This window comes from Macaca mulatta, chromosome 12, assembly GCF_049350105.2.
Source record: "Macaca mulatta isolate MMU2019108-1 chromosome 12, T2T-MMU8v2.0, whole genome shotgun sequence".
NCBI classification, from domain to species: Eukaryota; Metazoa; Chordata; class Mammalia; order Primates; family Cercopithecidae; genus Macaca; species Macaca mulatta.
In genome coordinates, this window is record NC_133417.1 from 146,649,696 (window position 1) to 146,665,633 (window position 15,938).

The 15,938-nt window shown below is 40.9% G+C and overlaps 1 protein-coding gene across 10 annotated transcripts in view; it reads left to right on the top strand.

The window, feature by feature from the left end:
- Window positions 1–15,938, top strand: part of FARP2 (FERM, ARH/RhoGEF and pleckstrin domain protein 2) — a 148,544-nt gene that overhangs the window by 9,760 nt on the left and 122,846 nt on the right. For 6 of the 10 annotated variants that reach the window (XR_013402291.1, XR_013402292.1, XM_077958136.1 and 3 more), the window contains one exon: window positions 7,164–7,372. The exons of 1 other annotated variant lie outside the window; for it this stretch is intronic. Coding sequence is in view for 6 of the 9 variants with exons in the window: in XM_077958136.1 (XP_077814262.1) it covers window positions 7,190–7,372 (183 nt within the window). In the remaining 3 variants the exon portion in view is untranslated. The remainder of the gene's footprint in view (window positions 1–7,163; window positions 7,373–15,938) is intronic. 3 more of the 10 variants (XR_013402294.1, XM_015111551.3, XM_077958138.1) reach the window with 1 other exon arrangement.

A 15,938-nucleotide genomic window follows, 5' to 3' on the forward strand; every position in this document is an offset into this window, starting at 1 on the left:
GTTTTGCACCTTTTATTCACTTTTACACCAAAGAAGCATATACAGATCTGGCTTTTTTCTATAAAGATTTTGATGTTAAATTGGATGACTTCCTACACCCCCCACAGAAGTACAGAGAATCAGTTATCCAGATTCACTTCAGCTCCTAAAACTTCTGTTTTTCAGTTTGTAGAGTTTTGTTTAATGTAAAATCAGAATACCAGGTTGTAGAGGATCTAAAATACACTCTAAAGGAAATAATACACCTGTTTAGTGTTCAGGCGATTAAAAAAAATAACCTAGCAAGTAAAAGTAAGATTTTCAAATATTGGTTATGTACAAAGAAGTCTCTTTGGAACAATTAGTCTGTGTCTATACTGTTGTTGAATTTGACTGAAAGTGATCTTCCTTTTCTTACACACATTTAGCCACTATTGCATTATGCTAAGGTAGGAAGATTGTGATAACATGATTTTATGAGGTATATTTAATTTGTGGCTACCAAACACTATAAATTAGTAGAAATCAAGAACACATTTTCTTTCCATTTGTTCTCACATTGAGCTGCCTTATCACAGAATCGTGGATTCTTAGAGCTGAAAAAGATCTGATTAACCCTTCCCTTCCTCTGTAATTTTCCAGTTGAAAAAGCTGGGGCTGGGAGTGGTGCCACGACTGAGTTTGTTAATGGCAGAGTTGAAATTGAAACCTAAGTGTGCTGGCCCTGAATTTCCACCACCCCCAGCTGCTGCTGCCTCCTTCCTTGTTCCCCATTAGCGCCTGCCTTTTTATTTGGTCTTTTTAAAATCGCAGCTTGGTAGATACGTTTCTGTGTCAGTAAGCGCTCTTCTGTCAGCAGAGGTTCTTGAGTTGTTGACTGCCCCTCCTGGTGTTTGAGGGACAGTGTTGCCCGCATATGGATCCTCCTCAGTGGTCAGCTCTGTGCAAGTGACACAGCCATCCTGAAGCGCCTGCCGGAGAGGTGTGTGCAAGTGATTTCTGCAGCACCCTTCTCCCCAAGCTTCTGGTGCCAACCATGGTTTCTGTGATGCTCGGGCCACATTGCCTTCAGACAACACCGTAGCAGTGTTGGTGTGTGTTTATGCAGCAGTGTTCTGGGGAGGGTGTGCAAGCCCTGCTGGCCCGCCCACCTGCCCAGCCAGCCATTTCTCATTAGCACTTTGAAGGCCTTACTTTACAGCAGAGGTCTTGACATTTTTCTCTGCTTCCTCACATTGACTATTTAGTTCCTTATTCTAAAAGTTAGTAATGCTTTAGAAAGGGAATAAAGAAGGATCCATCTCTTGCTGTGCTGCAGTAAAGAGGTAATGCACCCCAGGGTCGAGGGATTGAGGAAGAATTCCATTTGAACATCATCAGCAGTGAAGTTTGTTCCCAGTGCTGCAGTGGACTTTCCTATTAGATGAGTGTAGTGAAATATCAAGTTCATATTCTGCTTTCTTGGGTTGGTCATAGAGAAGTTGGGTTTTTGATTTTCCCAAAGCAGACAGTAAAAAATATTTTAGGGAAGGTGATTTTTTTTTTTTAATTGCAAAATAGAAATGTTAGCCCCTACCCTTTACTGTGGATGGTGGACTGTGCTTTTGCCTAAAAAGCCATGTGCTGATTTTCCAGCAGAAGGAGAAGAGTTTTGGTAGCCAAGTCTGGGCCCAAGTCCTAGCTCTGTCACTTCTGAGTTATGTGTTCCTTGGCAGGCCTTTTTTTTTTTTTTTAATAGATTTTATTTTTTAGAGCAGTTTTAGATTAGTAGCAAAATTAAGCAGGAGGTAAAGAGATTTTCCATATACCCTCCACCCCCACATACACACAGCATCCCCTACTGTCAACATCTGTCACTAGAGTGGTCCATTTGTTACAAGCCTACTCAATACATCATTATGACCCAAAGCTTTGGCAGACTTTTGAGCTGAATTTTCCAACTTTAAAATGGAAATGACATGTCACAGGGTTTTCTGTTGTTAAATGAGACTATACCCACAAGAGCCGAGTTTGTAGTAGGCGGGACCAAGTGTCAGTAGTGCAAATTGTATCCGGCCACCAGAAATGTTTTTAGGAATGAAGACTGCAAAGCATTTCATTCACATTGAAAGAAGATGGCACAATAAACTGAGTCCCCCACGGATTCCTGGTTGTTTACGCTGCCACTTTCCTCTGGGCATCTGGGAAGTTTCGCTGGCAGGAGCAGGGATGGGCAGAGGTTGACACCAGGTTTCTAGGACCACAGAACGTGGTACACCAAGGATTGTTCGTGGCCTTGCCATGTTTCAAGTCTAGCTTGTGTGTTCTTGCCTCTTCAATACTTATTTATAAGCACACAAAGCAAAACAAAGATAATTTTCATTAGTCTAAATTTATGTAAAACAGCCTCAGCCTCACGAGTAGCTGGGATTACAGGCACCCGCCACCACACCCAACTAATTTTTATATTTTTAGTAGAGACAAGGTTTCACCATGTTGGCCAGGCTGGTTTCAAACTCCTGACAGATGATCCACCTGCCTTGGCCTCCCAAAGTGCTGGGATTACAGGCATGAGCCACCATACCCAGCCCTGGTGCATACCTAAAAAAAAAATTTTTTTCCCGTTGTCAGGCTGGGGGAAGTAATCCCACTATAGCAAATGATATTGAATGAGCAACCTGCTGGTTCCGCAGTATATTGACAGGTTTTGACACCGAGTTTAACTGGCAATCACAGCAATGGGGTTACCTGCCAGTTTTCTATTAATGTATTTTTTTACATTTCTTTAAAGATAGTCTCACTGTGTTGCCCAGGCTGGTTTCAAACTGCTAGCCTCAAGTGACCCTCCCACCTCAGTCTCCTGAGTAGCTGGGATTATAGGTGTACGCCACTATTCCTGGCTTTATTAAGGTCTTTTTAAGCTTTCAGAAGCTTAGTAATAAACTTAAAGTTTTAAACTTAAGTCTTAGTCTTAAATTTAGTGTTAAAATCTTAAATGTAAGTCTTAATCTTAAAGCTGAGTAATTATTAAATGGATAGTTTATGCCACGTTGCTATTATGTGACAACAAACAGATTTTTCTTTGGGATATCAGCAACAGAGTACCGCAGAGTTATCTCCTCTCAAGTGAATCTGTCTTCTTAAGATCAGTCTCATGAACAAGGGTATTTTGTTGTGGCCTACATCTCAGCTGCAGCCATGTCGGCGTCTCTCTGGGCTGGATGAAAATTAGGATGTAAGTCGCTGCTTGGAAAGTGTGAAACGTGAAGATTTCCTCTGTGAGCCACATATTTGAGAAGAGAGTTTGATATTCCTTGAACTAAGAAAAGTGTTTTTTATTTGTCTGATGCGTCATGTTCTCCTGAAAGAAGAAGCAATGTTAAAAAGCTTGTTGTTTTAAACATATTTTTATTATAAAATAAACACATATAAAAACATGAATCAGGTGTATGGCTTAATGGATTATAAAATGAACACTGTCCAGGTCAAGAAATAAAACTGTGCCCCGCCACCCTAAGAACTCCTTCCCTGTGTGCCCTCCCAGCGACAGTCCCTCTCTCCCATCAAGAAGGGACCGCTTCTCTAGTAATAACTTCCTTGTGTTTTCTTTTTACGGTTTTCTCGGTGGAATGTACACCTAGACATTACAGGTTAGCCGTGTCTATTTTTTTTAGCAGTAGATGTTTAGAAATGACTTTCTTATAATGAATAGAAGAGAAAGAACCTGAAGAAATTTTTCAAGCTATACTTACAAAAACATAAATGAGAATTATACAGTAGAATAAATAGGAGAAATGACTTCTAAAAATGTATTTCAGTTATATAAATGTTTACAGATTTGTAGCATTACTTAAGGGAAATAGTGCCTTTGATGACCAAAGTAAAACATCCTATCCCTTGTTTCAGAAGAACCCACTTTTGATGGTTTTATATTTGATAAATGTTGTGAGCTGACCAAGAACATGTAGATCATTTATTTTTATTTTCATGTTTTCACGTTGGAGGTACCTTCAAAGTGGAAGTCTTCTTCATTTGCATTCTCTTACTTTTGCATTAACTGCTCAATAAATAAAAGTTTGTGAAAGGAAAAATATCATATATTCTCACTCGTGGGAACTGAAAAAAACGTTTATCAGAGGTTGGGAAGGGTAGTGGGGGTGGGGGTTAAGAAGGATTAATTAATGGGTACAAAAATGCAGTAAGAAGAAATAAGATCTATTGTTCGGTAGCACAATAGGGCAACTGTAGTTAATACCTTATTGTATATTTCAAAATAACTAGAGGAGTAGATTTGGAATGTTCCCAACAGAAAGAATTTGTAAATGTTTGAGGTGGAGGATATCCCAAATACCCTAATTTGACCATTACACATTGTTTGCTTGTGTAAGAATACAAAACTTGAGTTAGACAGCAGTTAAGTTTAGGACGTCTATTATATAGCATGGTGACTCTAGTTAGTAACAACATATTGTATTTCTGAAAGTTGCTAAGATACATATTATATTTCTGAAAACTACTAATTTTTGTGGATTTTAAGTGTTCTCTCCACAAAAAATGTTAAGTTTGTGAGGTCATGCATAAGTTAATTGCCTCAATTTGGCCATCCCATAGTGTAGCCATATTTCAGGGCATCATGTTGTACATGATAAGTATATACAATTTTTGTCAATAAAAAAAATAAGAAAAAAATCACATACCCCATAAATACGTACAATTATGCACTCATAAAAATTAAGTAAAAGTTTATGGAATTGAAATGAAAAGGCTTATTTATGATTCTCAGAACTTCATATATCTCATGTTTAATATTAGTTTTGCAAAAACAGTAATTTGTTACAGTGTCGTTCTGTTTGTGGTTGTAGTCTTGTCTTTGGCCGTTGTCATCTTTACAGTGCATTGCATGATGTACCACTTCATGTTTTTTGATGCCAGTGACATTAAGTAAATACTTGGCAAATGTTTACAGTAAGAATTTAGTTCCTGCCCTCAAGGAGCATCCAGCATGAAGAATGACAGCTGAAGATGGTAGGTAACTGCCAACCTGTGCCAACCGTGCAGCTCAGGTAATAAATGTGTCAGTCAGTGGCTTTGTTCAGGAATTAGGATGGGACTTGCACTGCCTTGTCATTTTGTTCATACTACTCACATTTTGCTTGTCCCAGAGGATTTAGCTCTTCATTTTTTGCTTTCTTGTTTGATAAACTGGACGTGTGCAGAAGCTTAGAAGGTTGTCTTTGTGGGTAAGGTTTAAGTGTACAGTAGGAGATGCTTGGCAGTAAGTCACTGAGAGCCTATTTGAAATTAAGAAATAAAAAGGTTCTTTTCTAGGTGTGGTGGCTCTCGCCTGTAATCCCAGCACTTTGGGAGGCTGAGGTGGGAGGATCACTTGAGGCCAGGAGTTCACAACCAGCCTTGCCAACATGGTGAAACCCCATCTCTACTAAAAATACAAAAAATTAGCTGGGTATGATGACTCACGCCTGTGGTGCCAGCTACTCCAGAGGCTGAGGTGGGAGAATTGCTTGAGCCCTGGAGGTGGAGGTTGCAGTGAACCAAGATGGCACCACTGCACTTCAGCCTGGGCAACAGAGCAAGACTGTGTCTCCAAAAAAAGTGGGGAGTTCTTGATTTGCTTGTCTTGATGACAAAACAAGCATGAAAAAGAGGAAAGGGCCGGGAGACTCGGAGCAATTAAGTTGGCACGCAAGGGGACTGGACTAGAAATTGAGACTAACTCTTTAAAAGGTTACGGATTAGTGGAAGACTCTGAGAGTGATTGGGTGAGATACAATAATAGGTGCAGTGCTGCATTCTTTGTTGATTAAACACCCAGCATTTGTATCTCACCTCCACCAGTTTTGCCATATTTTTTGCCGTACTATGTTTTATTGTATTAAATATGTAAAAATTGATTTTTAAACATAAATAAGACATTTCACAAGGGAAGTTGCCATAAATAATAGATAATAAACACAATTAAAAACAAGCTAGTATTATTCTAGCTGATACTTAATACTAAATATTTAGTAGTTAATACTAGGCTGATCTTCATTAAAAACGATGAAGACGCATTTTACTATCTTTGTGTGTCCCATACCATCATGTTGCAGACTTCAAATATAGACAATAAAATCTGTTTTTAAAAATATATACCCAATTTGAATAGAAAAATAAAATCTACAGTGCATTAAACAAATAATGACGAGAATAGCCCTGTTAGACTTAATAGCTTGCAAGCAGAGACCTTCCCCTTGGCACAAAGGAGAGTTGAAAAGGACATGAGCTCTTCCCTGGGCCAGGTGTTTGACCTGCTTGGGCCCTCATTGTCATCTGTTAAGTGGACTGTGGATAGTGATGAGGGGGTTATTGTGAGGATGGGCGTTATTGTGAGAATGGGCAGGAGCTGGGAAGGGCCTGACCAAGGGCAGGTGCCTCCTGCTACCAGGCATGTAGTCCTTGTTACCCTTATCCAAACTGTCATTCAGTGCCATACATGAAATTACTTCCCAGACTACCAGTGGCACCCGCTCTACCCTGGCAAGACACGTTAGAAAAATCGAGGAGTACAAGGCTGGCAAAGATAAACCTGGCTGTTTTCATCTCCTTTATTGGCATTTGTCCTCAGCTGGGGTAGTCTTCTACTCCACATAAAGTCAGCAGAGGGGAAGAACAGTTGCACGAATGCCTCAGATCTTGCTGTGCACTGCCTGACACGCATTAATGCTATCTATGCTTTGTGGAGCCCATTTACGTTTGGTAGAAATGGCACTATCTAGTACTTAAAAAGGATCATCACCACAATAACTGTTTGGGCTGGTGGAGAAAGGTGTGCTAAGGGAGTGGACAGCCTAGGGTTGGTGTGGCAGCCCTGGGCTCTCTTGCCTCTGCTAGGTGGGTGGTGGTGATGTCACTCGTTCGTGAGGTCTAACAGGTTAAATGAGTTAATGGGTATGACTGGCTCATAGAGCATTCAGAAATATTGTTATTGAGGGTGGTGCTTGTTATTTTATGCTCCACCTATGAGTGCCTGAGAGAAAATAATCTTTTGTAACGCTTTCTTTTGAAGTGATTAAGACTTACAGAAGTTGTCGAAATAATACAGAGGATTCCCTTGTCTCCGATAATTCTTTTTTTATCTTGTTTTAATACCTAAATAATGTGATAATTCCTTCATGTGTGTGTGTGTTTTTTTTTTTTCATTTTAGTGTTTTCTTCACTCAGATGGTGAAGAATGGGAGAGATAGAAGGAACATACAGAGTCCTGCAGACTGCAGGGACACGCTTGGGTGCCCAGACCCCTGTGGGAGTTAGCACCCTTGAGCCTGGGCAGACTCTGTTGCCCAGAATGCAAGAGAAGCACCTGCACCTCAGAGTAAAGCTGCTGGACAACACCGTGGAAATATTTGACACTGAGGTAAGAAGCATGATTTTTGGAGGCGTATTTTGTTATATCTTCTAACGGTCAAATTATATACCAAGTTCCATTTTGCTGGTTAGACTTTGCATATTAAGTTGACCAAAAGTGACTTTGGTAACACATGAGAAAATCCTTAGAAACGGTAAATCTGAATTTCTCCTTTTATTTGGAAAGTGGTATTGTCGTATCTTTTGTTTAAAATTGTAGTATAATTTGGTCTTTCTACTCTTCTTTCGTGAGAGGCTGGCTAAGAGACTGCTGGAAGGTGCAGACTGGAGCCAGATGGTACACCCAGACCTTCCCAGCTTAGCCACCTGGTCTCAATGAGGCCTGGGCCACCTGGATGAGGGGATGCCACTTAGCCTCCATGTGTGTCAGCTTCCTATTCTGAAACGTGGGGACAATTATAATCCCTCTTTCGCAGAGCTGCTGGTGTAAGGATTGAGCAGACACCACACACAGAGCCTGTCATGCAGGAAGTGTTGTATGGTGTTAACATATAACTTACTTTTCTAGGTCAATGATAATACAGTTTTTATGAAAATTCCGTTATAGAAGATTGCACTGGTAATATTAGCAAGAACAATTAAATATACTAAGAATATATGCATATATCAATATTTAAGTAACACTATTTTTTAGGTCCATGTAATGTATTAGAAAACTTTTTTTGTTTTTCTACATGTTATTAGCATGAAAGTTCTTTTTATTTATTCATTTTTTACTTTTTTTTTTTTTTTTCTTTTTTTGAGAAAGTGTCTTCTGTCACCCAGGCTGGAATGCAGTGGTGCGATCATGGCTCACTGCAGCCTGGACCTCCTGGGCTCAAGCGATCCGCCCTCCTCAACCCCTGAAGTAGCTGGGATTACAAGCATACACCACCACGCCTGTCTAATTTTTGTATTTTTAGTAGAAACAGGGTTTTGCCATGTTGCCCAGGCTGGCCTCAATCTCCTGGGCTCAACAGATCCTCCTGCTTCAGCCTCCCAAGTGCTAGGATTATAGGTGTAAGCCACTGTGCCCAGCCAAAAGTTCTTTTTAAAATTATTTATTTTCATATGTAATACACAAATGCATTCTCTTTTTTTCTAATTTTTTCTGGCTTTCAAGTAACATCTTTAGAAGCTTTTCTTGCTCTTAATGGCACAAAAGTAAGGACAAGAGAATGAATTTAAACTCTAGCAGGAGGTTTATTTACACTTGGGAATTTCTTTTGAGGAGTCAAGATGCTACACAGAAAGTAAAACTATTATTGAGCCGTGGACCTTATTGCAGAATGCATTGCATGGGGTGGGAAGGAGGGAAGAGGGAACACAGAGGAGGGGTGGTTGGTGGGTGGGGCAGTGAAGCTCTGAGCAAGGTGGTCTCTGGCCTTTAGTGTTGTTTGAAGGCAAGTATGGAGGGTGTGAGAACTCAGGGGACCGGGATACTTTTCTAAAGCTCTTATCTGAGGAAGTGAAAGATAATTTCATCAGGGCCATGGTAACTGAAACCGGTAGGACCTGTCTGTCCAACTTCCCACATCACTTCTGGTGCAGGGAAGGAGGTCTGAAGCTGGGCAACCTTTGAACCCTGAAGAGTAGCAGTCGGCTGCGCTTTCACCAGCTCTTGGGTGACTTTCCTGTAGGAAATAGGTTAGTCTGGAAACTTAATTGGGCTCCCAAATCTTTTTCAATCAAGTGTTTGGAGGAATTTCCACCATGTAGCCATCCTCCAATAAACACGTTTATTGTAGTCTAGGCTTATAACGGGTGCAAAATTTAAGAGAAAAAAAAGTAAAAGAAAAATAATTGTACTAATAGGTTTACTTTTAGAGTGTCTCTTTTTTTTTCTCTCTCTTTTTTTTTGTTCTGCCTACTGGACTTTATCAACTAAAACTAGGACCCAGAAGAAAAAAAGCACACATTTGTTGTTGAGCTGTAAATAAGATGTAAATTCTTCTCAGAGAAATTCACCTTTACTGAGTATGAGTCATTTTATACCTAAGGAAATCAGAGATGCCATTTTGTGAAAGTTTTGCAATATTTACAGCTTGTCAGTTTTAATAAATTGAGATTATTGTTTCAGTTAAATATAACTGTCGTATTTGGTATTTGATATATCTGGCAGAGTTACCAGAAATTAAAGAACTTTTATTTGAAGAAAAAGAAAATGGTCTTGCATATTCTGAATATCCTGTGTTGGATGGGGTACTTTTTTTTTTGTTAAGAGACAGGATCTTGCTATGTTCCCCAGGCCAGCCTCTAACTCTTGGATTCAAGTGATCCTCCTGCCTCAGCCTCCCAAGTAGCTAGGACTACAGATGTGAGCCACTGTGCCAGCTTGGGGTATTTTTTACATTGTGTTGCCTGCTGATACACACCTGTAGGGAGAGCTAAAATTCAATATATTATAAGTTGGTTGTATTCTGCTTCCAAGTACCCTGTCCTCCACAACTGCATCAGTTAGCTTTGTTAAGTAACAAACCATCCCAAACATGGAGCTTAAATCACAGGTCTGTGTGTTGGTTTGGAGGCTCCAGTAGGCTGACTCAGAGGGTTGGGCAATCTGGGATTGCCTTACCCACACATTTGGCACCCTGGTTGGAACCTCACATGCAGAATCTCATTCTCCCTCCAGCCCACTTGGCCTCATTTTCGTGGTCACAGAAATGTTCTCAGTCCAGAAGTGGGCACTGCAGTGTTCCTTGGGCTCTTGGCTTGGAATTTGTCCATTGTCACTTCTGCCACGTTTTATTAATTAAAGCAGGCTACCAGGCTAGCTCTGATTCGAGGGGTGGGGAAGTAGAGGCACCTTGGTGGGAGAGTGGCCAGGAATCGGTGCGCATTTTTTGTAATCTACCCTGACAAGTATTGCCAGTATACCAGGATACAGCCTCTGGAAGTGCAATTGTCTGTGCCACTCTAAGGTTTGGTGTCGATCGGCTGGTAAGTGGGGCCTGCCCTGAGTGGGCAGAGTCCCCTCCTGGGGAAGTCCCCCCTGCGTAGCCCCACAGAGGCAGGCTTGTCCCACCCCCTCTTCCTTGTTGTTTTTGGATCAAGGCTGGTTGTCTGACCCAAGCTCACCATCACTGTCTTGCTGTCATTTGTTCACTTGTCTCATTCGTATTCTGTCTCTCTGCCTCTTGCCTTTACATTGGAACCAAGAGACATACTGTGGTCAGGTGGTTTTTGCTGTTGGACCTGTAGGCTGAGGCAGACACTCGGCTACCAGGTGTCGGGTGCACTAAGCAGTGAGACCCCAGCTGGGCAGATCTGTCTTGGTGAAGACACCACATCCTCGTGCCTGCTTGCTGTCTCCCTGCTCCTGAAATGCAAGTTCTGGGAAGGAAAGGCTGTATTATATCTACTGCTCCTCTGGTGTTTGGAACAGGGCCTTGCTGAGTCAACGTGTTAAATGAATGAAATCAAAAGTTAGATTTGGTTAACAGACTTTAAGAATGTTTTGAATTTTTCCCTCTGTTGCAGTGTTTTCTAACCTCAGGGATTCAATTTTGTTTTGTTTTGGGGTTTTCTGGCCATATGCACCTATCTTACTTGTCTGTTTACTACATTGTCTTTTCACTTAAGTCTTAAGCAGCGGTGTTCTTCCAAGGAGATGTGCTGATGCTAAACTTGAAAGGCACGAGCTGCTTCTGTGTTCACATGGCCAGAAAACACTGGCATCGTGTGGTGCTGTGCAGATTCCCCAAGTTGATGCTGGAAGTTCACATTTCAGGAACCTTTTTAACACAGGGGAAGTTCTGACATTTCGTTGTTTTTAAAATGCTTATTTTTTTGCTTTGGTGAAAATACAGACCCACTTGGCCTGAAGACCTCAGTGCTCATGGCTGTCTGTCCATGTATAATCTGTGGTGAGTGGTTTTATGTATGTCTGCAACAAATAAGCCCTGGCTGTCTTCCTTATATTTTCTTCAGAAAGTTGAGCTCTATAAGTCTCAAGTTCTGTTTATATCTCCCATCTCCCAGAGTGTACAAATGAAAATTTGTTTTCTGTCAAGGCAGACTGCCACAAGAATGACAAATGATTCTAGAGCAAAAACTGCTGACAGAGAAGCTAGTGGAGGTGATTGAGCACAGGGTTGTATTTTGTTCCTGTTCTTTCCTTCTAGATCTAGAAATGCGTACGTGTTTATTCTTGCAGCACTTTTCCCTAGATCTAGAAACACATGCTTGTTTATTCTTGCAGCTCGTTCTTTCTAGATCTAGAAATACATGCATATTTATTCTTGCAATGCTTTCTCTCTACATCTAGAAATGCGTGCTTGTTTATTGTTGCCACAGATAAGTCAAGATGATTTGAAGCTAGAAGTTCAGTATGTAATAGTGTTGGTGGATAAAATGGAGCTGAAATGTTTTAACAGCTTTATAGAGATGTAATTCACATGCCATACGATTTACCCATTTAAAGTGTAAAATTCACTGGTATTTAATATTCACAGAAATGTACAACTATCACCACAGTCAATTTTAGACCATTTTAATCACCCCACATCTTTTAGCTATCACCTCCTCAACCTGTCTCCCTTCCCCTCAGCTCTAAGCAAACAGTAACCTACTTTCTATCACTATCGATTTCCTTGTTCTGGATATTTCATATGATTAGGATCATATACTATGTAGTCTTGTATGACTGGCTTTTTTCACTTAGTATATGTTTTGAAGGTTCATCCATGTTGTAACATGTAGCAGTACTTCATTCTTTTTCATGGCTGAATAATATTTCATTGTATGTACATACTACATTTTATCTGTTCCTCAGTTGATGGACATTTGGATTGTTTCCATCTTTTGGCTATTATGAATAATTCTGCTGTAAACATTCATTTACAAGTTTTTGTGTGGATGTATGTTTTCATTTTTGAGAGGATAAAGTTGTCTCGGTATCTTAGCGGGAGTGGGTGGGTCTAGGACCCTTGAGGATACCAATATCCGTAGATGTTCAAATTCCTTATATAAAAAATGGTATAGTATTTGCATATACACATCTTCTGGTGTACGTTATTTTATTTAATTAATTAATTTTTTTATTTTGAGACGGAGTCTTACTTTGTCACCCAGACTGGAGTGCAGTGGCGTGATCTCAGCTCACTGCAACCTCTGCCCCCTGGGTTCAAGTGATTCTCCTGCCTCAGCCTCTCAAGTAGCTGGGATTATAGGTGCCCGCCACTACACCCAGTTAATTTTTTGTATTTTTAGTAGAGACAGGGTTTCACCACGTTGGCCAGGCTGGTCTCGAACTCCTGACCTCAGGTGATCCACCCACCTTAGCCTCCCATAGTGCTGGGATTACAGGCGTGAGCCAATGCGTCTGGCCATCTGGTGTACTTTAACTCATCTCTAGATTACTTATAATACCTCATACAGTGGAAACACTGTGTGAATATTTGTTATACTGTATTGACTATTATCTCTTGTACTATTACTTTTTATCATTTTGGTGGGGTTGTTTTTAGCAGTTTTGATCATCAGTTGGTTAATCAAATCTGTGGATGCCAAACCTGTGGATGCACAGGAGTGACAGAATACCTAGAAGTAGAATTGCTGGGTCACATGGGAACTCTAGGTCTAATCATTAGAGGAACTGCGAGACTGTTTTCCAAAGTAGCTGTGCCATTTTACATTCCTGCCAGCAATGTTATGTATTCCAATTTCTCCACATATTTGCCAACACTTAACTATTTTCTGACTTTTTTATTCTAGCCATCCTAGTAGGTGTGTAGTAGTATCTCATTGTGGTTTGAGATGATATTTTTATTTTTATTTTTGAGGCAGAATTTCGCTCTGTCACTCAGGCTGGAGTGCAGTGGTGTGATTTCAGCCCACTGCAACCTCTGCCTCTGGCTCAAGTGATTCTCCTGCCTTAGCCTCCTGAGTAGTTGGGATTACAGGTGCCCACCACCATGCCCGGCTAATTTTTTTTTTGTATTTTTAGTAGAGACGGAGTTTCATCATGTTGGCCAGGCTGGTTTTGAACTCTTGACCTTAAGTGATCCACCCCACTCGGCCTCCCAAAATGCTGGGATTACAGGTGTGAGCTGCTGCGCCTGGCCTATCTTTTTTTTTTTTTTTTTTTTTTTGAGACAGGGTCTCGCTCTGTCACCCAGACTGGAGTGCAGTGGCATAGTCAAAACTCACTGCAGCCTCGACCTCCCCATGCTCAAGTGATCCTCCTGCCTCAGCCTCCCGATTAGCTGGGACTACAGGTGTGCACCACCATGTTGGCTAATTTGTTAAATTTTTGTAGAGATGGGGTCTCCTCACGTTGCCCAGGTTGTCTCAAACTCTTGGTCTCTAGCAGTCCTCCTGCCTCAGCCTCCCAAAGTGTTGGGATTATAGGTGTGAGCTACTACACCTAGCCAGAAGCCAACTTGTAAACTGATTTTTGGTCAGGAGAGAAATCTGTATGATGTATTTAGGTCGAAGGCCTATTTGTGGATATTGACTTCAATTATGTTTTAAGCCGCTTTTGACATTTGTTAATGGGATATTTAGCTAATTAAAGGTCAGTGACTAGTTTTTTTTATCTAGTAAAGTCTTGATTTGTTTTTATGATTAAACAAATTCTGTGGTTTTGAACATAGAAATCTGGCCTCGGCTCTAAAGAATCTTGTTTTTGAGTCATAAATTGTTTTAAAACCATCTGAAAGTTGTGTGTCAGCTTGCCTTGTTTTGTGTGCTAAGTCATGGGGTAGAAATACTTTCAGCTCCAGACCACGCCAGGTGTGAAAAGTGTCTAACTCCATTGCTGGATGCAGTGGAAGGAGAGTTGAGACCCCCATTCCAGAAAGTCTTCCCAGGCTCTTTAGAGAGTAAGATGTCTAGAACAATTATACTCTCATTAATTCATAATTAACTCTCAGGTTTAGGAGTTAATGCGATTTAAAGGTTTTCTATTATCTGAAAGTTAGTATTATGGAGAAGAGATATGTAATGATTAAAGAACAGCCTGGGATGCAGTTTAAGGGTGTGATGCCTTGCCCCGGCAGCAGATGTCCTTTGCCTTTGCTGACAAGTGGGGATTGCTTCTAATGAGCACGAGGGTTTTATTTATTACTGTTCATCTACTTTCTCATGTTCCCCTTTTCTTTAACATACTCACAGTTTTTAGGATGGACTTTCTTTTTCTTTTCTTCTTTAGAATTGCAGAGGCTTTAGGTTAAATATGTGACAAGTAGGAAGACAAATTCTCAATCACGAAGTTCCATGCTAGAAGATTTTAACTTGCTATTCCAGTAAAAACTTAATGTTTTCATTCTGGCAGGAAGAAATAGTCAAAATTCCAGAAAGTATTGTAGCCAGATGTTTGTCATTGCTCCCACATGAACATCCTAAATATGGCAAATAAACTGCCTTAGAGCTTATTTTGGTCTGACCTCAGAAGAAAAAGTAACTCAGCTTCTGAAATTTGGGGATAATAGAGGTTTTATACAAAAGCTCTTATGTGTTTCTGGGATACCAAGCTATTATGTGACTCTACCCTAGCTTTTAAAACCTGTTATTTTGTCTTGGAAAGTTGATCTATTCCTTTGACCCTGATGCTCAAGAATGTGGTAGGGTGGTGCATGGCAGAGACGTGGACATTTTTATTCTTACTTACCCAGTGGTGATGTTGGCACTCCCAGAGCCAGTTCCCCCACCAAGCCCTAACACACATACACAAGCAAGGTTGGTAAGTCACAGTGTGTGTTAGAATACACATCTAGGGCGACTGATGAAGAAGTTAGGCCAGCAAATGGAAAAGAATAGGGAAATGTCATCCTGTTGATCCCTGTACCAGTGAAGACGCCGTGACAGTGGTTGTATAGCAGAGAATAACCAAGTTACTTCAGGATCTCAGCAGAGGCTTGTGGGGGTGAAGCTTGCTGACTGGTCACTGGATTTGCACACCATTTCTTGAGTACCTGAGAGTTCTAGCACCTGATGTGGTTGATCACATATCAGGCGACACAGGCAGTGGCTGTCCCATGTGAGCTGCGAGCCCCAACTCAGAAACCCCTCGATCTACTCGCACCCATGTAACTCCCCCATTTTTGATCAGGAAAGAATTTGATTCTGTTGTTATTTGATTTGTGGGAGGCTAGAAAAACTGAGTTTGTACAGGTTGAGTATCCCTTATCTAACATGCTTAGGACCAGAAGAGTTTCAAATTTTTTTCAGATTTTGGAATATTTGCATTATGCTTATTAGTCAAGCATCCGGAATCTGAAAATCCAAAACCTGAATTGTTCCATGAGCATTTCCTTTGAACATTATGTTGGCACTAAAATTTTTTGAATTTTGAAGCATTTCAGATTTCAGCTTATTATATTAGGGATGCTCAACCCATACTATATTTTACTTGACTGCCCCTGAATTGCCACTACCCTTCAGTTCTTCGCATCCCTCCCCTGAAACTTCAAATGCCTGCATTCTTGGCCCAACTCCCTGCAAAGAGGTCAGAACCAGGAGGAGGAGAGGGTGGGTAGTGTGTGTTGAACGTGCCCTGCCTCCACTGAGCAGGCTCTTCTGGGCCTTCATGACCAGCGTGCCTATCCCCACTCTGTACCCGGCTTCCACCTGGG